The 20,775-nt window shown below is 42.9% G+C and overlaps 1 protein-coding gene across 1 annotated transcript; it reads left to right on the forward strand.

Moving 5' to 3' along the window:
- Window positions 1-10,399: 10,399 nt before the first annotated feature.
- Window positions 10,400-11,374, forward strand: LOC149230176 (uncharacterized). Its single transcript, XM_089381219.1, has one exon. It carries the CDS (start codon window positions 10,400-10,402, stop codon window positions 11,372-11,374), a length of 975 nt encoding a protein of 324 aa, XP_089237345.1.
- Window positions 11,375-20,775: the final 9,401 nt, after the last annotated feature.

The following is a 20,775-nucleotide window of genomic DNA, read 5'->3' on the forward strand; positions in this document are numbered from 1 at the left end:
TTCAGGGCACTAACTAAGGAGGATCAACCATACCCTTAGCTGTACTACCCGATTACCCTATCGTATGCGTGAGTAATCTCCTTGAGTTCTGTTCTCAGTGTATTGTAGCAGCAAGACAGTTGATGGTTTATCTAAGGTGAGGTTTCAGGTGAGCCTAGGGGGCTTCCAATATACTCAGAGGGTACGTGGAAGGAAGTCTATGCGTGATTCTTTCTAATGCGTTACTACTCGAAAGGGTAACCACAGGGGTTACAAGGGACTCCAACTAGCGTGACCACCTCGTGTATTTCCTACGTACATGCCTCCCCAAATCCGCAGGTTTATGTGCTTAACAATATATCCCGTGGTTTAAAGACGTCGAAACATGTCTCTAGCCTAAAAAGAAAAATCTGTCAAAAATGGAGGTACCACCAGCCCTGGAAAGTGCTATGATACCACTTGTTATGTTCTTGACCTACGAGAAATTTCATAATACCAAATATGTGAAGAAATACAACCCAAAACACAAAACAAAATGAGAAAAATAGCAAGTATTTTATTATTTAGAGATGAAAGGAATGTTCACTTTCCTCTTCAAGGGGGCAACCTCCAGCAGAGTAGAGCTCGATTACAAAATAAGACTCGATATTTTTCAATGGGGAGTCTCTATCCTTTATATAAGATTCATACATACAATACCATGGGTCATTACCATGGTTCTCTTAATACCATCTATCTAATACCATGGCTTGTTTCCAACTAACTGTGGTCCCTTTCTTAAATGAGGGTCAACCACTTACAATTATTAATATGGGATTTATTGACTTTTTAACTAAATATAACTATGACTCGACCCTATTACATAAATAAAGGGGTTAGGGTTTGACCCTAACAACTTATCCTCACCCTTCAACCACTTCTCCTCCCCCTTCCCCTCTTTATAATGTGCACTCCCTTTTGTTCTACTTGCATACCCTAGTTTCTAATCCCTCAATTGACTTCTTCACTGAATTTGAAAATGGGTTAGGATATCTTGATTATGGAGGTCATGAGCCATTTGGAAGATGGAAAAAAATATTTCTTAGTGTGGCATAAATACATTGTTATGAACCTTGTTCCTTAAAAATGATAAGAAACTAATAATTATGCTTCTCTTCGAGAAGGAAACCTCCTTTTGCAATGAATATAATGTATAGGATAATATTTGATGATCCTAAGACTAGGTCTCCTTAGTATATATATAGAAGACAAAGGGTACAAAAATGGGACCATATGAGGGGTTCTAACGTACATAACAATATAATAATATAAATGTAATCACACAATATCTAGGGATTATTAAGAGGTTTTAAGGTTAACATGGGCCTCATTGACCACTACGTGTCAACAACCCATAGCAGTACACCCCCTTTTTTCACAAAAGGGATAATGCCTAATTAATGTGTCTGTGTCATCCAGCTATCATCATCATCCTGACTTCCAAGATGTTATGTAAACCCATTATGCATGTGTATAATGTAAATAATCTCAACAGACATGTGTCATGTATGTAATGACCTGGGTAAACCTACCTTTCTAGTGATGATCTCCATTCTATGAGGTTTTTCGTCTCACCGACTCATTTTCGAATAATTGGCAGAGTTTTTCCCTCTAGTCTTACCCCAAATATGGAATGGATTTTCTCACTAGGATCTTAGGTGAGTCCTAGTGTTCTAGATTGAGTCTATGTATAATTAATTTGAGAATAATCCTAGCTATTTGGTTAGATTATTTTATTATAAATTATTTGGTCTATTGGATTATACTCGTGTCGTAGAAATGGGTAATCTGGGACAGTCTATTACAAATGAGTTATCCCCCTTGTGATGTAAAAAATATGAAAATCATGATGTAAAATGTCTTACGGTTGGAAAATAATTTAACCCCTCATAGGTTAATTAATTAAATTTTCTGGCCCAAAATTAATCAAAATCCTAAGCGAGAAATTTAATTAATTCTAAATCCTAAGTAAATTTAAATTCTCCAAAGGAAAAATTTGTCGGTCCTAAAAAATTAAATTTTAAAAGGTCCTAGGACTAAGGTAAATTAATTATTTTGATAAATTTTAAACCTTTGGTCCCTCGGGGTTAAGTCAAAGTCAATTTTTTAGGAAATTAACTCAAAAATTCTATTTTTCAGTTAATTAAAATGCATTTAAATGAAAATTTGGAATTTCCTCAAAAATTAAATATTTTGATGGATGAGATTAAAAGAAATTTTGATATTCATCAACGGTCGAGATTACTTTGACAAGGATCACTCGAACTAGCCGTTGGAGGATTTATCTTTAAATAGGAGGTCATTTGTCAGTCGATCCATCCGATCTCTGAGTCGTGTGCTTAGCAAGAAGCTCTTGTGTAATCTTTTTCTGGATAATAAAGAAAGACTTTGGGGTTAAATTTTGTTGGTGTTACTCTTCATGAGAATGTTGTAAGCTATTTTATTTCATGCATATTTTTTTCTAAAGCCATTGATGACAACTTCTGAAGAGTGATTTGAGTATAGGTATCTTGCTCAGTCGCTGGGGTTTGAATAATAATCTAAATTTTGAACATAATAGCGGGTATCTCTATTTGTTTAAGTTTTATTATTATTTTATCGCTCTATTTTTAATGGATGGATCGGGTTTTGTAGGGAAATATTGATTTAGATCCTCGAGTGTTAGAAGAAGTTTTCAGTTGGACCAGCCAACTCTTGATCTGTGTTTCCTAAAGAGCCCAGCGAAATTGGCTTCGAGTTTATCATAAGATTTTTGTTTTGTGATGCATGAGGGTTTCGAGTTAGCACCTCCTTTTAAAATTAAAAATGTTTTAATTTATGTGTGGCATTATGATAGATCTGGCTACTTAGATCCTTTAGCGTGTAATTATTGTAATTATTTAATTGATTTTTTTGGGTTTTTAATTTCATCATTGTATATATCGTTTCTGGTCATTTTGTTTTTGTCATTGTAGGTACAAATTTGAAGGAGAATTCTTGTTTGAAGCCAGATCTAGGCCCTAGAGGGTAAGATCTGGCCTCAATATCATTTTGCAAGGACATTTTTTTAGAAAATTTTACAGTCTGAGGGTTTTAAAATTTAAATCTAGAGATTTTATAAGGGTTTCAAGGATAAATCTGAAGCAGAAGAATATCACTTTAATCACAAATTTTTGAGAAATTTTTTTTAAGGGTTTGAGCTACTAGCTTTTGGTTGTGTTTTTCTTTCTCTGGAAAATTTTGAAATTTATTTTACTGCCTAGGGTTTTCGATCTGCTACAAATTTCAATTTTATTTTATTTTGCCAGAAACCCCACTACTCCCTCATCCTTCTTCTCCATCAAATTTGCATGCCCTCATGCCCTCTTCTCCTTTGACCTACAAAAGACCGAATCGGCTCCCTCTCTTCATCCCTTCATTCGTTGTCTTTCGTTTCTGCCCTTCTCCATCTCCGAAAACCCCATCTCCCAATTTCTCTGTTGCTGCTCCCTCATCTCTCCCTTTCCGTGTCCCTCTTTCTTCCATCAACCTGTAGATCCCTTCCTGCTCGCAGTCTGTCCCTCCATCGATAGATTTCCATACCTCAACATTGTCATCTGTGTGTTGCTTTATCTCCATCGAAACTTGCACAGTCTTCGCAGCTCCTCCATCGAGCTCCTCCCGTCGCCTCTCTCTCAGCCTACACAATACACAAATAAAAAATCGATTTCGTTTTATTTCTTTTGTTTGTTATGAGTTAGGTTTTCTCTTGTTTATTTCCATCTCATTTTTCTTTTTTAAACTTTAGTTTAGGTTTAGGTTTCACATTAATTCAATTTTATTTTTTGTTGTTTTTTACTTTTCGATTTCTTTTGTTTTGATTTAATTTATTTTTATTTTTTTATATATTTTTTATTTAACTTATGATTTTGAATTTTGTTTTGATTTCCTTTCTTTTATTTTTATTTTGATTTTACTTAAAACATTTAAAACTAAAAAAAAAATTACTTTGAAATTGTGAATGAATTAAATCAAAAGAGGACTTATGCTTTCACATTTAAAAAATTAAATTTTTATGTGGCTTGTGGCCTATTAAAAAATTTAATTCATTAAAGCCTTTTTAATTTTTAATTTTTATTTTTTGTCACATTAAAAAATTTAATTAAACATTTGCCACATTAACTTTGCTTCATAAGCTTCGCACATTAAAAAATTACCTAAGGGATAATTAAATTCTAAATCTAAAGTTCCTTGGTGTTCTTTTTTGTGTTAAGTGTAAAATTTTAAATTTTGTGGTGTTGATTTCTCTAATGTCAAATGCGATTAATGTTTTAAATTCATTGACCATAGGAGAAAGGTAAATTCTAGATCTAGGTTATTGAAGAAAATCATTTTTATAGAATCATATATTACTTAGCAGTTAAATTTCATAGCTCTTCATGGTATTTAATTGCTAAAATATCTTGCATGATAAAGTTTTGAGCATGATACATAGACGAATATGTTATGGAGCGATGAAGGAGCGCCGAAGCAGAGGTTTTGAACGCAGGCATCCTAGGCCTGATGGCCTGGGTTGAGGCAGCGCTGTTCGAGGTAGATCGGGTGGCAGTTCCTGTCGAGGTGCAGGTCGAGACAGATGGTGGAAGTTTCAAGGCGGATCGGGGCAGTTTTTAAATTTTTTACTATTGCATTGGTTTTCCTGTTTAAGCCGGAGATTCCAGGCAGGCAGTAGCAGGTAAAGGGTTGCATGCAGCATTGTTATTCGAATTTTTTATTTGTTTTTTACCATGGTAAAACCAAATGAAGCTGTTGACCTAAACCCGGCGCCTGAGGATATTTTGACGATGTGGGGGAAAGAGGTTACTGCCCAGAACGTAGTCAAGTTCTTCGGGTCAGATGGCTGCCATGCACCCGCTGATCTGGCTACAGAAGGCGTTTGGAGCATCCAAGGCACAAAAGTGCAGTCAGAGACAGAGGTTGGATGGGCAGGACCGAGAATCAAAGGAAGGAAGGGTCTCCAGGCACCGGTAATATCGGAAAATGATCTGTCCCAGGATCCAGCGTTTCCTCATGGCTGCAAAAGAAGAACCATCGCTGGTACAGTTCGCCTGCAAGGAGAGCTAGAAGATATCAATAACTTCCAACCAAAACAGGGCGTATGGAGGTCGGTTGGAGGGGAAGCAGGTGCCGGAAGGGTTTCGTTGGAAGGAAGGCTCCAGCCACCTGAAAGTGGGCGATATCCCTGTAAGGAAACGCAGAAATCTGGTCCATGCAATGAAAAATGCACCCTCGGATCAAATAAGGGTTTGAAGGCAGGGAAGGATGGCGGAACCCAAAGTGGTGGGAAGGAAGCAGAGGCATCCGGAACAGGAGCAAATATAAAGAAAAGCTTGATTGAGGGATGCAGGGGTTCTCTGGAGGACTCAGCACTTAAAGATCAAGTGGCAAGGCAGGGTGGTCAACAGGACCTGCAGGAGGTTGAGAACCAAGTCCTGATAGGAGAGGAGGAAGACCCTGCACAGAATAAGGCAGTTGGTAAAAGTAAGAAGGAAAAACTTCTAAAAAAGAGGAAGGGTGGAGGTAATTTGATCCTAGGTATGGATGTCCAGGTGGAAGATGCTTTAGCTGTGGCGGAATGTACACTGGTGGGTAAAATTAGAGGGATGGAACTGTCAGGTAAATCTCTGAACCAGTGGGCAGAGGCCCAATGGAAGGACTCCCCTGCAACCTCGTTTAGAGTCACGGGACTGGTTAAGGGATGGTTTATGGCCAGCTTCAACAAGAAAGAAGACGCGGATTGGATAGCAGAGAGGAACTGGGCGTATGGGAAGCGCCCGATCCTGTTTAAGAGGTGGACGCCGCTTTTTGACGCAAAGAAGGAGAAGGTGGACGAAATACCAGTATGGGTTAGAGCTCCTGGTCTTCCGCCATTTCTGTGGGTGGAATCGGTGTTCAAATCCATAGGGGATGTAGTGGGCACATTCATAGAAGCTGATATGTCTTTTCTGCACACGCATGAAAGAGCGATGGCCAGAATACTTGTTCGACTAAAACCCAAGGATGGCCTATTAGAATCAATAATCCTACAGTACAAAGATTATGTGTATGAGCAGCCTTTGGACTATGAACACCTTCCTTTCAGGTGTCATAGATGCCATCTTTATGGGCATTTGGCAAGGGACTGCCCCTTGGGAAACCGCAGGAGAAGGCCGCAGAAGAAAGGTGAGCGAACAGGCAAAAATTCGAGGAAGGAGAAAGAGCCTGTCCCTGAGGACACCCAGGAGGATCCTGATATGAGAGGAAATCAGATCGAAAAGGAACAGGCTATCAGTCAAACCACAAATCTCGAGCCAGTTCTTCCTGCGAATCCAAGCCCGCTGGAGACGAAGACAGTGGATTTTTCATCTGATAGAACTAATGTTGGATTGGAGAACCCAAACTTTTTGCAATGTGAGTCCGGTGAGCGCAAAAATAAAAATATGAAGAAGGAGAAGGCACCGGCTTCTGAGGTCATCCGGGTGGATCCTGATAAGGATTCTCAGAGCGAACAGTTTCTGGCAAACAGTCACGCTTCAAAGGTCGAGGGCGTTATAAATGCGCCACAATGCCACTTGGAGCCGAATGTTCTGAAGATTTCAAACGAAGGATCTGAAGGTGTTTTGGAGGATCCAATCATCCGGGAGGATCCTGATAAGGAGGCTGCTCAGAACGAAAAGGCTCAGGCAAGCTGTCAAGTTACAAGGGCCGAGGTCGATACACAGGTGCCTCAATGTCGCATGGAGCCGAAGGCGTTGGAGTTTTCAACCGAAGGATTTGAAGGCGGATTGGAGGAGCCAACCTGTTTGCATTGTGATTTGGGCAATCATCCGATTTCCACAACGCTGATTGATAACGCTTCAAATATTGAAAATCCGGTAAAAAACAGCGTTTCAGTTGATCAGCCCTCGACAGAAAACCGTATTGAGGCTATTCATCTGAGCAGCGAAAATGGTCCTCATCATGGTATGTCCTCGGCAGTGTCCACCCCGACGTGTCACTATAATCTTAGATCACTGGACAAAATATCGGGTAAAATTCTTGAATCTCCTGGGCCGGTTGGAGGATTAGGCTCTTCCACATCTCAGGTTTCCAAAAGAAAAGGCAGGGGTAGGAAATCAAATTTGTCAAAAGCACAGGTTAAAGCGAAATTTGACGTAGCAGATGGGAAACAAATGTCCATTCCTGGGGCGCTTAGAGCAGCTATTCCCCCTGACCAGGTTGTCAAATGATCCTCTTGTCATGGAACTGTAGGGGTTTAGCCAGTAAACCCAAAAAACTGGCCCTAAAGGAGTTAATCTCCCGTTATAATCCGGACATTCTCTTTCTTCAAGAAACACTAGGTAAAGGCCTAGAGGTGGAATCAGCTCTCAGAATTTCTTTCCCAGGATGGACTTTCCATGCTTTAGACGCGGAGGGGCACTCTGGGGGTTTGGCTATTGGTTTTCGAGAAGGTAGGTTGCAGGCCTATAGCCTTTGGGGAATGGATCATGTTCTTGGGCTGGAGGCTTTTTCCGCAGAGATTGGGTTTCCTATATTGTTTCTAAATGTTTATGGGCCTTGCCAGGGAAGAGAATCTTTCTGGAATTGCCTCTTATCCAAGTCTCTGCTGAAGAACAGAAGTCTGATTCTAGGAGGCGATCTAAATTTTTCAATGGGAAATGTGGAAGCATGGGGTCCTTCTGCCAGGGAAGACCCGCTCTCGGAATTTTTTGCAAATTCCCTTCAAGCTCATAACCTTATAGATGTGAATCTTATTAAAGTAAAACCTACTTGGAGGAATAGAAGAGCGGGGGAAGGAAGAGTGGCAAAACGCCTGGACCGCTTCCTCATAAGCGAAGATATGACAGCCAACATTCCAATGTTCAGGCAATGGGTAGGAGAAGGAGGGAATTCTGATCATTTTCCTATCCTAATGGAGCTTCACAAGCCTCCCCTCAAGCCTTCTCCTCCTTTCAAATTTAATGCTTCCTGGCTGCAGGAGGAGTCTTACAACATCCTTTTCAAACAATATTGGAGACACACGAACAGCTCTGTGATGCAAAACAAGGGAGCTCTATTCATGGATAACTTAAAGCGTCTGAAAAAAGCAACCATCGAATGGGCAAAAGCCAGGAAGAGCAGTCAACTTGAGGAGCTGTCCAAAATTGATGCTGATCTTAGAGCCATGGAGGATCCTGAAGCAGAGGGGTACATAAATCAGGAATCGAAGGACAAGATCTTGTTACTAGAAAAACAAAGGAACAAGATTCTTTTGGACAAAGAAGAGGAGTTGAGGCTAAAAAGCAGGGCAGTTTGGCTGAAGGCAGGTGATGAGAATACAAAATTTTTCCATAACTATGCCAAGGGTAGGAAAAATGCAAATACTATCTGGAAATTAAAGGATCAGGGTGGAAGAGAAGCTACATCTTTTGAAGAACTCTCAAGCATGGGAAAGAATCATTTCCAGAGTCTGTTCTCCGACCAAGGAGGGATTACTCTGGCAGAGGTGATCAGGGTAGCCCAATGTTTCCCCAGGTTTGTTGAAGAGGAAGAAGCTGAGAATTTAGTGGAAGAGGTGACAAAAGAGGAAGTTGAAGCTGTTGTAAAATCAATGGCAAAAGATAAAAGTCCAGGCCCTGATGGGTGGACTATTGAGCTGTTCAACCATTTCTTTGATGAAATTGGTGATGAACTCACAGGGGTTGTGGAAGAATCAAGAAGGAAAGGGGAGATTTACTCTCCTTTCAATGCAACTTTTATAGCACTCATTCCAAAGAAGGAGGACCCGATTTCTTTTGAAGATTTCAGGCCTATCTCCCTATGTAATTGTGTTTATAAAATTATAGCAAAAGTCATTGCCGTGCGCCTGAAACCGGTTCTCTCAAGAAATATTTCAAGTGAACAATTTGGTTTTCTGGATGGGAGACAAATTCACGAAGCAATAGGGGTTGCACAGGAGACTATTCATAGCCTAAGACAGACTATCAAGAAAGGAGCTGTGATAAAGATAGATTTGTCCAAAGCTTATGATAGGATCAGCTGGATTTACCTCAGGATGCTGCTTACCCATCTGGGTTTCAAGCTGGAATTTATAAATTGGGTAATGGGCTGTGTTTCCAGCGTAAGCTTTGCAGTCCTTATAAATGGGGCCTCATCTCAGTTTTTCAAAGGGCAAAGGGGACTGAGACAAGGATGTCCATTATCCCCGTTACTTTTTCTCCTAGTGGCAGAAGGGCTTAGTAGGTTGATCCTGGAGGCAAGGAGAACAGGTTTGATCAAAGGTTTGGAAGTAGCTGTAAATATGTTCATTTCTCACCTTCTTTTTGTAGATGACATCCTTCTTTTCACAAATGGAAATCTGAATGAATTGAGAGAACTAAAAAATATTCTTGACCTATTCATGAAAGCTACAGGAATGCAAATAAATTTCAACAAGTCTCAGCTAATAATGGAAGGTTTCAGCAGATTGGAATGCGCTCAAATCTCTGCCATTCTTCCTTATGAGGTTTCAAACATGGAGACCCCTTTCAAGTACCTGGGTTTCTGGCTGAAACCAAATTCTTACAAAAAACAGGATTGGAACTGGTTGGTGGCAAAAATTGAAGCAAAGATCAACCATTGGAGCTTCAGGTGGTTATCTAGGGCAGGTAGATTGACTTTGGTCAACTCAGTGTTGCAAGCCATGCCAGTCTTCTGGGCAGCACTAACATGGATTCCAAAAGGGACTCTCCATAAGATAAAAAAGCTATGTAACAGGTTTCTTTGGTCGGGCTCTAAGGAGGATTCTGTTCTTCCTTGGGTTGCTTGGGACAAGATAGCCAGACCTAAAGATTGGGGCGGCTGGGGGATAAAGAACCTAAATGATTTCAGCACCTCCCTGGCAGCCAAATCCGGTTGGAGGCTTATAACTTCTGAGAATTTGTGGACAAGGGTTGTGAAGCGCAAATACATAGATCCGGAGCCTTTGGAAGAATGGATCCGTAAACATAACAAGAAAGGAAGGAATGTATCAGTGATATGGAAAGCCACTACTGAAGCTTTTAAAGTCATTGAGCAAGGACTGGCCTGGCAGGTGGGGAATGGTGAAAATGTTAGGATAGGAAGAGACCCATGGGTAGGATGTAATGAACTTTTTGCTTTGTCCCCTGGGCTTCTTCGACATCTGGAATACAAAGGCATTGTGCATCTATCACAGGTGGAGAAAATAGGGCAATCTACAATTTGGGGGCAATCTTGGAAATCAGGTGCAGACCTTGAAATCAGTCCCCTGTGGTGGAACGAATGGCAGACTTACATTCAAGAATTAGAAAGATCCAATGTGAGAATAAGAGACAGACCAGACCAGCTGGTCTGGGCACATGCTGACTCAGGATCTTAAGCCCCTAAAGCAGGATACTCTTTCTTAATGTCGAGAAAAGGATGGGAGGATCCAAGCTGGTGGGCAAAATCTCTGTGGAAATTAAAATGTCCTAAGAAAGCCAGGCTTTTTTTCTGGTGTGTGCTAAAACATAAGATACCAACTTGGGACGTTCTCCAAGCAAGATTCAAGCAAGGGCCTGGAAGATGCCCACTGTGCAAAGATGACTCGGAGACCATTCATCATCTCTTCTTGGGATGCCCTTTCACAAAGAGGGTGTGGAAGGAGGTTTCCAATCTATTAAAAAAACAGCTTAGATGGGAAGGGGATTCCGTATTGGCTACTTGGGAACAGTGGTGGAACCATTCTTCAGAAGGAAATCTAAGAAATCTGCCTCCTATTGTCTGCTGGGGAGTATGGTTGGCCAGGAACAGAAGTCTGTTCAAAGACAATATCCCTTCAGCAGAAGCAACAGCTATTCAAAGCATAGCAGTTTACTCCAGTATCCCTGAGCCGGAGAACACAAGGATCAAACCTCAGAGCAGGGAGGAAACTATCAGAGCAGGTGTCCCGTGGGCCTACTTCGACGGGGCCTCACAAATCAATTCAGCTGGGGCAGGAATAATTATACATTTAAACGATTCTCATTCTTTAATGGCTTCTGTGGGTCTTGGTACTGGATCAAATAACTATGCAGAACTTTCAACCCTGAAACTTCTCCTCTGTTGGCTGGTCCATAGGCACATATGCGCAATCCAGATTTTTGGAGATTCTTTGAATGTAGTTAAGTGGGTAAACGGAAATAGCAGGTGTCAAAATTATATGTTGAGGCCCCTCCTTGAAGAGATCTTGTCTTTAAAACAGTCCTTTAACCATTTCTCAATTGCTCACATCTACAGAGACAGAAATGAAGATGCGGACAGGTTATCAAAAGTTGGTTTATTGCAGGCTGTGGGTATCTGGAAAGTGACTGAAAAAGAGCAGCAACAGACACGAGTTTCGGATATGCCTCCTTATGCATAGCTGTGTTTGTTTCAATTCATGTTCATAATCGTTCAGGCTGTAGCGTTTTGGCTGATCTGCCTCCTCGTTCAGGCTGTAGCTTTTTGTTTCAGTTCATGTTCATAGTCGCACTTGCTGATTGATATGAACTTGATTTAACTATCCAGAATCCTTGCACACATTTTTATGTGAGCATTGTTTTATTGCTGTTGGGCGTTTTTATCCTTTTAAGAAGGCACCCGGAGCTGATTGTGTAGCGTTGATGGAGATTTGGTCTGTCCAAAAAGCCTGAAATTGCTCATTGATCCCAAAAGGGAAGCAACCTGTAAATGTACAGGGAACTGAAGGCTATATATATGAATTTGTGGCCGCTCAGAGATCCTTCTCTGGCTTGCTGAGGGAGAACAACCTCACAGACCTGAATGTTGTTTATGCATCTGCTTGTAACCTTTTATTTTTTTATAAAAAGTTCGTTGTTTTTCTTTTGGGAAAAAGATAAAGTTTTGAGCATTTGCATTTAATCGTTCATGATTGTCACTTTCATCACATTTATAAATTGCTCTGGATAACTTGTTTTTATTTAGTTTATGGTCAATTGAATATTAAGGCACTGGACTAAAATCATTTCTATCTTGTGGTAGTGTCTTATCCATCTCGGTTAACCAGGACTTGTTTCACATTCATCAAGTTGTTCATCTTTAAGTCTCCTAGAGCCTGTGTTCCACAATCTATCCTCATTCGTTCGCCTTAGGGAATAAGCCCCTTGACTTTTCTAGGAGAGAGTCTAAAACGGAGTGAGTAAGGATTAGAGTGACAGCCCTTGCTCTGAGCATTGTTGTGGTGCCTAGACACTTTGTGCGAAAACAAGCCTTATATAGGGCTTAACATTCCCCTCACTTTAAACAAGTGTTTTACTCAAGACTTGAATAACTACTAGTGATTATGCAAGAATAATTATTCTTCCCATGTCATCTTTTCCATTGGTAGGTTCATTTATTTGATTATGTACTCGATAATTTTTGGACTGCTTAATCATTTTATGAGAAGCTTTTTCAACGTAAATCACATTATGATACATTTGTCAACACGTTTCGAACCAACAAGTGTGGTTCATCGTCAGGACAAGTTGAAGAATTAGATCATGGTTGCATGTTAAATAGGGAGAGCAAATCTTCCAACAGCTAAGTTTGACTAGGAAATAGCTATATGGGACTGGGTAATTAGATCGAACTAACGGCTATATTTGACCATGAAATAGCTAACTTTGACTAGTCAATCGAACTGGACCAAGGGATAAGTGGTGAGCTCCAGTATTGTAGCAATAATGCTACAACTCCTGGGGCTTCCTGTCTCTCATTTTATCAACCCGGTAGTTCGTACAAACTTGGAAGCGACGGTGCTATATGCACAAGTACTAGCTCTTGTCGCAGCTGTCACTTGGTCAGCTGGCACAAGTCCGCTAGGGCTCAAGCCAACTTCTATAGGCTCTCAGAAGAAGCTTGCTAATTGATGGACGAAAGTTGATCTCAAAGGAAAGCTACTTTACTTGACAAAAATGAACTGAAAGCAAATCAAAGCATGTAAACCTAGGAAACCCTAATTTAACTAGTCTGACCTCTACAATGCAAGGAATGTAAATGCAACTTCTACCAATGTTGTCATTACCTCTAATAGGTGAAAATGCATGGATCTAAACTACTTGCATCATGAAAGTTATGTTTTTGTATTTTTCCTTTAAGTGAATGGAATGGTTGTGATCTTGTGCTAACTAGGGTTTGGTTGTGCAGATGGGATGGAGAAGGAAGGAAAGCGTGGGACAGGTTGGGGAGGCTAGGAGAGGTCCCTAGGGATCCTTAGCATCCATCCACAGAGGTTCCTCGCATTCAGATGCTCAGCAACCGAGAGAGTGGCCTCCTACAGGATGGCTGCAGGGGATCCTACAGGATACTCTGGTTTCTACAGGATGTCTACAAATGGCTACATGATGACCTACCGTGAGTGTTTGGAGTGATGGAGGAGTAATGGAATGGTAGGAGGAGATGTGTAAGGTAGGAATAAGGCTGGTGATGGCTTCAGAAGTGGAAGAATAGGATAGGGAGTGAATGTAGGGAGTAGGTTGGAAGATAGAGGGCTAGGTCAATGAAAGGGCGAGAGAATGGACGTACGTGAGGAGTGAAAGACTTTGGGAGATAACAGAGCGGAGCAGGGGTCGAAGATGTGTGTGCATGCGGGATCAAGATGGAGAATGAAGTAATGGAACGAGAGAAAGTAGTGTAAGTGAAACAAATGCTTATGACTGTCACCAAACCGAAAATGCATCAACCTAACTATCTGTGCTTATAGATTCAATGAACAGCAATCTAAACGCGAAGGGGAATGTGCATGAAGCTGTGGTAAAGGAGTGTGGTGCAGGTGTGAATCATGTGGAAGCATCTAACATAACGTGACTGTGTTTGCAGCAATCATGGAATCAAGAAATGCGTATTTTTGGTGGTTAGTCATGGACTTCACTCCAATCCCAGATGAGACGGCAGTGAGCCTTAACAACCTTTTTGTTGGAGCTCCAATCGATTATATCTATCCTCTGCTACACTAAGCAAGTGAAAACAAACTCATCATAAGCAACTCCTATCTAACTCATGAAAAAGACCAACTTAACAAACTGTAATTCGAATTGCATGTACAAATGAAAAGCTCAAAGTGCTGAAATGAAATGGAAACAACACTACAGTAGAGGGGATCTATGGCTCTCAGGTTGGGCCCTAACCTGAGAGCTGTAGTCTCCTTAAGAAACTCAGAACTAGATCAGAATCTGCCTTCTTTATTCATAATCCGATATCATGCCAAATTGGCTTACAAAAAGGAACAAAAACTGAGTTGTGCTCGAAAATTACAATAGCAATACGAGAGTTTCAACAACCTATCCAAGGCTAAGGCCTCTACACTTATACAAAAACGATGATCCAACAAGTGTCCTTGATTTTAGGAGCTCGGCTGTCCAACTAGAGTTTAACTGCTGATCCTGTAGGACGGTCATAACTGCTGTTCTTGTAGAGCAGTTTATAACTGCTGTTCCTATAGAACAGCTGGCCGCTTCTAAGCTCGGAGGGGAGATGGATTGGAGCTCGGAGTTCTTGGTGGGAATCACGAGGAATGTCCCCAAGACCGTGGACATCCTCTCCTAAAAGTCAGCAGTGCCACCTCATTGTCTCCTTTTTCGTTGTCTTTTGCTCCCTTTTAATGCCAAAACCTGGGATCACAATGCATTAGTCACGTAGATAGAGTGCCTACCCTTCTTCCTACAAACAACATGAATAAACTAAGAAATGCATGCATAAGCAATAAAAAATGAATGGTTTGAGCAAGTAGAATAGGCCAAAATGAGCCCAAATTGTACCAAAATTGGGGCTCATCATCACCCCCCAGCTGAACCATTTGCTCATCCTTGAGCAACCTTGCTCCTGCTCCTTGTCCTTGGCCGAGGACTCGGGACCGGAACAGGCTCTTTCTTTTCTGCTTTTGATGGCCCTGCCTTCTCTGCCCCTGGTGGTGACGAGGGTGATGCTTCCTTCCCTTTTTCTATTTCCTTGAGTCGGGCTTCGGAAGGCGACTGGCCTATCTTTCGTGTTCCAGGAAGTTATTTTTGGGCTCCCCTTTTCGGGGGTAGCTGATGTTTTAGAGGGGGTCCTTGCACTGGGTGAAGTAGGGACATCCCCTGAAGTGGTTTGGCTGCTAGGTGGAGGCTGTGGCTTGCCCGCGGTCATCCTCTTGCTTCTCCTGGCTTCAGGTGGTAGAGGGGTCTCCCTCTCCCTTTTCTCTTTCGGTTTTGGAGGTGTGCTGAGGGCAGCCAGTGCCACTGCTGCCTCCTTTTCGAGGATGCCAGCCTTCTCTTTCTTGCGTTTTGCTCTCTCGGAGCTCCTTGTAGAGGGCCCCTCCTTTTTAGATTTCGGGCTTCCTGTGGAAGATTCTTTCTTTGTCTTCGGACTCTCTATAGGAGGCTGTTTCTCAATGACCTTCGGGCCTCTTGTAGAAGCCCCTCTTTCCAATCTCGGGCTTCTTGTAGAAGCCTGTGTCTCTGTCTTCGGGCTTCCTGTAGAAGCCTGTGGTTGCACTTTCGGGCTTCCTGTAGAAGCCTCTTTCTCCATTTTTGGGCCTCCTGTAGAAGCCTGTTCTCCAATGATTTTCGGGCTTCCTATAGAAGCCTTGGTCGTTGCTCTTGGGCTTCCTGTAGAAGCCTGCTCCTTACTGATCTTCGGGCTTCCTGTAGAAGCCTTTGTCTTTGTTTTCGGGCTTCCTGTAGAAGCCTGTGTTTGTGTTTTCGGGCTTCCTGTAGAAGCCTGTTTTTGCGTTCCTGCAGATGCAACTCTCACCACCTTTTCTTGCTTGGCTGCATGGATTTTGCTTTTGGCTTTGACTGCAGGAGCTGACGAGGTGCTTGGGCTGGCAGGGACCACCTCAGTTTTGACTGCCCTGCTTTTCAACCTCTTTTCTCTTGCTGATAGGATGGGGGTGTCCTCTTTTGCTCTGTCATCCTTTCCCTCCTCCTTCTCCTTTCGTTCTTTCTTCTGTGTTGGAGTCGGGACCTTTTGGCTTTTCCCTTTCTTACTCTTGGCTACGGGCTCTTCTTCTTCACCGCTAGAGGACCCCGTTTCTTCAAGCAACATTTTTATGTCCCCTTCTCTTGTTAAGTTCCTAAATGATTCCCATGCGAGGGGGACTTTATATGAGTGGAGAGCATCTTCCACAAGCAATTTTATCAACCCATGATGGGCTATCTGATCAGGGATTCCGTCCTTGAGCTTTGTAGAGCACTCCATCAAGGACTGCAGTAAAAAGTAAGGAATGCTCAGCCTCTGTGCTGCAGGGAGGTCAATCTGGTGTCTTAGTTCATTGAGCAGCCTGAAGTGATACGCATATACGATGCTGTAACGACCCTCACAGGTGATATATTTCATAATTTGCAAACTGACTTCGTTCCATGGTGGCAACAGGCTTGTCCTTTTCACCCCATTTTTTTCCTCTGTGAATGATTCTTCAGGTGGGAAGAACTCCTTCTTGGCTTGCTGACTCTGCTTCCACTCTTCTTTATCCCACGGCAGACCCATGGGCAGTTCTGTGATTCGACTTATATGCTCTGGGGTGAGTTTGAGGCTTAGACCTCTGAAGGTTACTGTGGCCAGTGTCTGGGACTTAGGCTGCAGAGCCTGCAAGAATTCCTCAGCTACTTCATCATCGTAGCCCTGTAGCTTATCACAAAAAGGCATCCATTGTGCTCTAGTGAAGAGCTCAACCACTGCCGGGTTTCTCCTTAATGTATTTGAATCAGTGGGCTCTCGCCTGATAAACCCACCAGGCATGATGAACACAGTGGTTTTGACCAAAGGCGGTAGATACAAAGGAAATTCGGTCTTATAGACAGAGCATGCAATGAATTCACAGACCACAGTCTAAATATACTGCTATCCTGTAGAAGCGATAGTATAGGCACGGCAATCCAATATTTTTTTATGACCAGACTGTGAATAATGACCTTGCCACCTTTGAAAGCCAATTGCGGAAGGAGTTTCAGGGTTACCTCTTTTCTGCCACCTTTTCTTACGTGAAGACTTCACCTTCCTGTAGAGCTGCGTTCCTGTAGAAACTGCTTCCTGTAGGACTGCGTTCCTGTAGAAACTGTTCCTGTAGGAGCAGTGCGCAGGCTTCGGGGAGAACGGTAGTTGGACTGCGGTTGAGGTGCGCTTCACTGGTGTTCAGTCGGCCGAAAGCTTGGCGTATCAACATGCAGAGGTATTCAGAAGAGTTACTCAAGTTTTGAAGTGGAGGTGGATGGATATACGTGCACAATCTAGCCGATTAGATTTTGAATCGGCGCAGCTCGTGGCGCGGAGGGTGATCTGTCCCCGCCGGACCGTTGGGTGACGTCACCCATCATCCGCCTGCACATTCACTTGCTGCCGCATTCATTCCCACAGATCTGCCGCCGCCCTTTTCGGTTAAACTCGTTTCTCGGTTGACGGGACTAATCTTCACGTGCGTGCTGCGTGTTCCCTTTGTCGTGGCTGCCACCCATCATCTGACTATCCCTTCACTAGCCAACGTGGCCAATCAACTGGCCTTACGGCCGCTCAACCATTCATTTCTACGCCATGCAAACAAATCAAAGTGATACTCATTCGATTTGATGGAAGGAAGGATTAGAACACTTACCTGCGCGCGTCTGCACATGATTTCCAGTTTTTGGACGACGGATCTACCTGCTGCATGTGGCTTACACAGTCCCGGAGGCTCGTGGTTACAGGATGCTGGCGCTGTAGTGGACGCTCTGGTTGCATGCGCCCGTGTGTTGTTTGCAGATGGCTGGGCGATGAATGGTATCCACTCCTGCAGGTTTGACTGCTACAGGATTCCCGCGGGGTGCCTTGTGACAGTCTCACCTCCTTGGGTGCATGCCACTTGACAATGGAGATGACCTGCTAATCGCGCTCCCGAAGCTTCTGATGCTTGGCATGGACATGGTATGAGCTCTCGGTGTTCATTTTTCTCTGACAACTGATTTTTCCACGAGAACTCATTGATCTGGTTTGCTGGTGCAGGGATCTTAGTTGCATGGTGACGAGGATGGTGGAGCAAGGTATCAGTGTCGTGCATGGGCCCAAAAGAGGCTTGCATGCGTCCACACCAACCCGTAGTCATCAGATCTGCTCATGAAACGCATTCTGGCTCGTTCTGAGCTTCTACAGGAAGTTTCCTGTAGAAGTACAGAGCTTCCTGTAGACAGGCAGCTCTTCCTGTAGAAATTTGCACCTTCCTGTAGAAAAACTGTGCCTTCCTGTAGAAAGACAGCAGTTTCCTGTAGAAGATTCAAACCATGATAAAATTGCACATACCTTGAAAAACGTAAGCGTTCTTGGAGGAGGAGCTTGTGAGGTGTCCTGGCTGCATGAGAAGGACCTTTGACTTTGACTTGAGAGGCTTCCTCTCCTCCATAGAACACCTGCAATCTGCATGCACATTTCACATAATGACTTATTGATCTTGTTTTTTTCTTTTTGTTTTTTTTTCTTTTTCTTTTTTTTTTGAAAGATAGCAGGGGCGCCTCAATGAGGTTTTCACCCTTGCCACCTGCCTTAAGCACCTCAGAGAGGTTTTCACTCAAGGATCTTTATTTCTTTTTTCTCTTTTTTTTTTTTGAAAGATAGCAGGGGCGCCTCAGATGAGGTTTTCACCCCTACCACCTGCCTTGGGCGCCTCAGAAAGGTTTTCACCCAAGGATCTTTATTATTTTTTTCTCTTTTTTTTTTTTTTTTTAGATTCTTCAGGGTGTGCCCAAAGCAGGGGCAGGACCCTTCTCTATGACCAATACTGCCTTCTCCATTGTTTTGATGAACTCTTGTCTTGAGGGAGGCTTCCTGTAGATCTTCAATCGATGCCCATTGACAAGCATGGGAATGGCTTCCTCATCAATGGTTCGAATGAGGACAGATCCATTGTCATGACACTTTTCCACTGAATATGGTCCTAGCCATCTGGTTCTCAACTTCCCCTTAAAATCTTTGTATCTGGAATCATACAACAAAGCCCAATCTCCCGGCTGAAATTGCTTGTCATGGAGATGTTGGTCATGCCACACCTTCCTCTGAAGTTGAACCACTTCTGAGTGAAGGAGGGCCTGCATGCGGTGCTCATCCAGTCCATTCAGCTGCAATAGCCTTTCTTGTTGTGCATGGCTGAGATCTAGATACAGCTGAGCTGCCATCCTCAAAGTGTTATACTCAAACTCAATGGACAGCAAAGCTTTCTTCCCATAGACCAGCTCATAAGGTGTGAAGCCGGTGGTGGTCTTCCAAGTGGTGTTGTAAGCCCATGTGGCTTCAACCAGGCGATCTGCCCAGTCCTTTCTGCTGCTGCTCACCACTTTAGTCAAGATCCCTTCTAATGCTCTATTGGTGACTTCCACCTGCCCATTTGCTTGAGGATGATAGGGGGTGGAAGTCCTATGCTTGATCTTGTGATGAGCTAGTAGATCTTCAACCAAGTTGGATGTGAACTGACTCCCTTGATCGGTCACCAGCTCTCTTGGGTAGCCAAACTTGTAGAAGATGTTCTCTCTTAAGAACTCGACCACCTTCTCTTCTGTTGCTACTTTGATTGCTTTAGTCTCTGCCCACTTTGTCAAGTAGTCAGTACACACAATGATGTAGGATCTCTGCCTCGAAGAGGGATTGATTGGGCCCACAAAGTCCATGCCCCACTTCTCAAATGGCTCAAGAGTCACTTGAGGTTGGAGAGGCATCTCATCCCTTTGGGTCGGTTTCCCCATTCTTTGGCATTGGTCACACTGGCTGACATATCTTCTAACATCTTGATGAAGTGTGGGCTAATAGTAGCCTGCCTGCAGGATCTTGAAGGCAGTTCTCTTTGCTGCAAAATGTCCTCCACAAGGCCCATCATGACAGGTGAGGAGGATGTCAAAGACTTCCTCCTCCCTTACACAACGCCTTAAGATCTGATCGGGGCCAAGCTTGAACAGGTTGCCCCCGATCCAAGTAAATGAGGCACTCTTTCTGATGATTTTGCTCTTCTCTTTTGAAGAGAGGTGCGGAGGGAAATGAGCTGAAACAAGGTAGTTTGCTATATCAGCAAACCATGGAGAGAGTACTGAGATAGCAAACAGATGCTCATCAGGCATCTGGTCATCCACCGTCCCATCTTCATCTGCAGACAAATCCAATCTAGACAAGAAGTCAGCAACAACATTTTCTCTTCCTGGTTTATCAACAATGGTTAGATCAAACTGCTGCAATAAAAGTAACCATCCAATAATACGAGCATTCACATCTGGTTTATTCATCAAATATCTAATAGCAGCATGGTCAGTATGTACAAAAGTCTGGTAACCAGTAATATAATGTCGGAACTTGTTCAGTGCATGAACCACAGCTAAGAATTCCTTCTCGGTTACAGTGTAATTCAGCTCTGCTTTGGACAAGTTTTTGCTAACGAAGTAAATGGCATATGGAAGTTTTTGCTCAACTTGTCCTAAGGCTGCACCTATGGCTTTGTTCGAGGCATCAGTGTGGATGTGGAAAGGTAGGGCCCAGTTTGGACCTCTCAAGATTGGTGCTGACACCAACTTGTCCTTTAACTCATTCAAACTCCTCTGACAATCGTCAGTCCACTTAAACTCCACATCTTTTGCCAACAGACCAAACAATGGTGAGGCTAACTTGCTGAAGTCCTTAATGAATCTCCGGTAGTATCCTGCTAATCCCAAGAAACTCCAGACATCCCTTACTTTTTGAGGAGGTGGAACCCTCTTGATGAGAGCAATTTTGTTAGGATCCACCTGCAATCCTTGGGAAGAAATGGTATGGCCTAGCACGGTCCCTTCAGTCATTAGGAATTCACATTTTTCAGGGCTG

Source organism: Pinus tabuliformis, chromosome J (assembly GCF_031772625.1).
Source record: "Pinus tabuliformis cultivar Carrire ecotype Pingquan chromosome J, CPIR1, whole genome shotgun sequence".
Classification (NCBI taxonomy): Eukaryota; Viridiplantae; Streptophyta; class Pinopsida; order Pinales; family Pinaceae; genus Pinus; species Pinus tabuliformis.

Coding starts and splice junctions, on each gene's coding strand:
- LOC149230176 (XM_089381219.1), top strand. CDS start 10,400: ATGTCGAGAAAAGGATGGGAGGATCCAAGCTGGTGGGCAAAATCTCTG.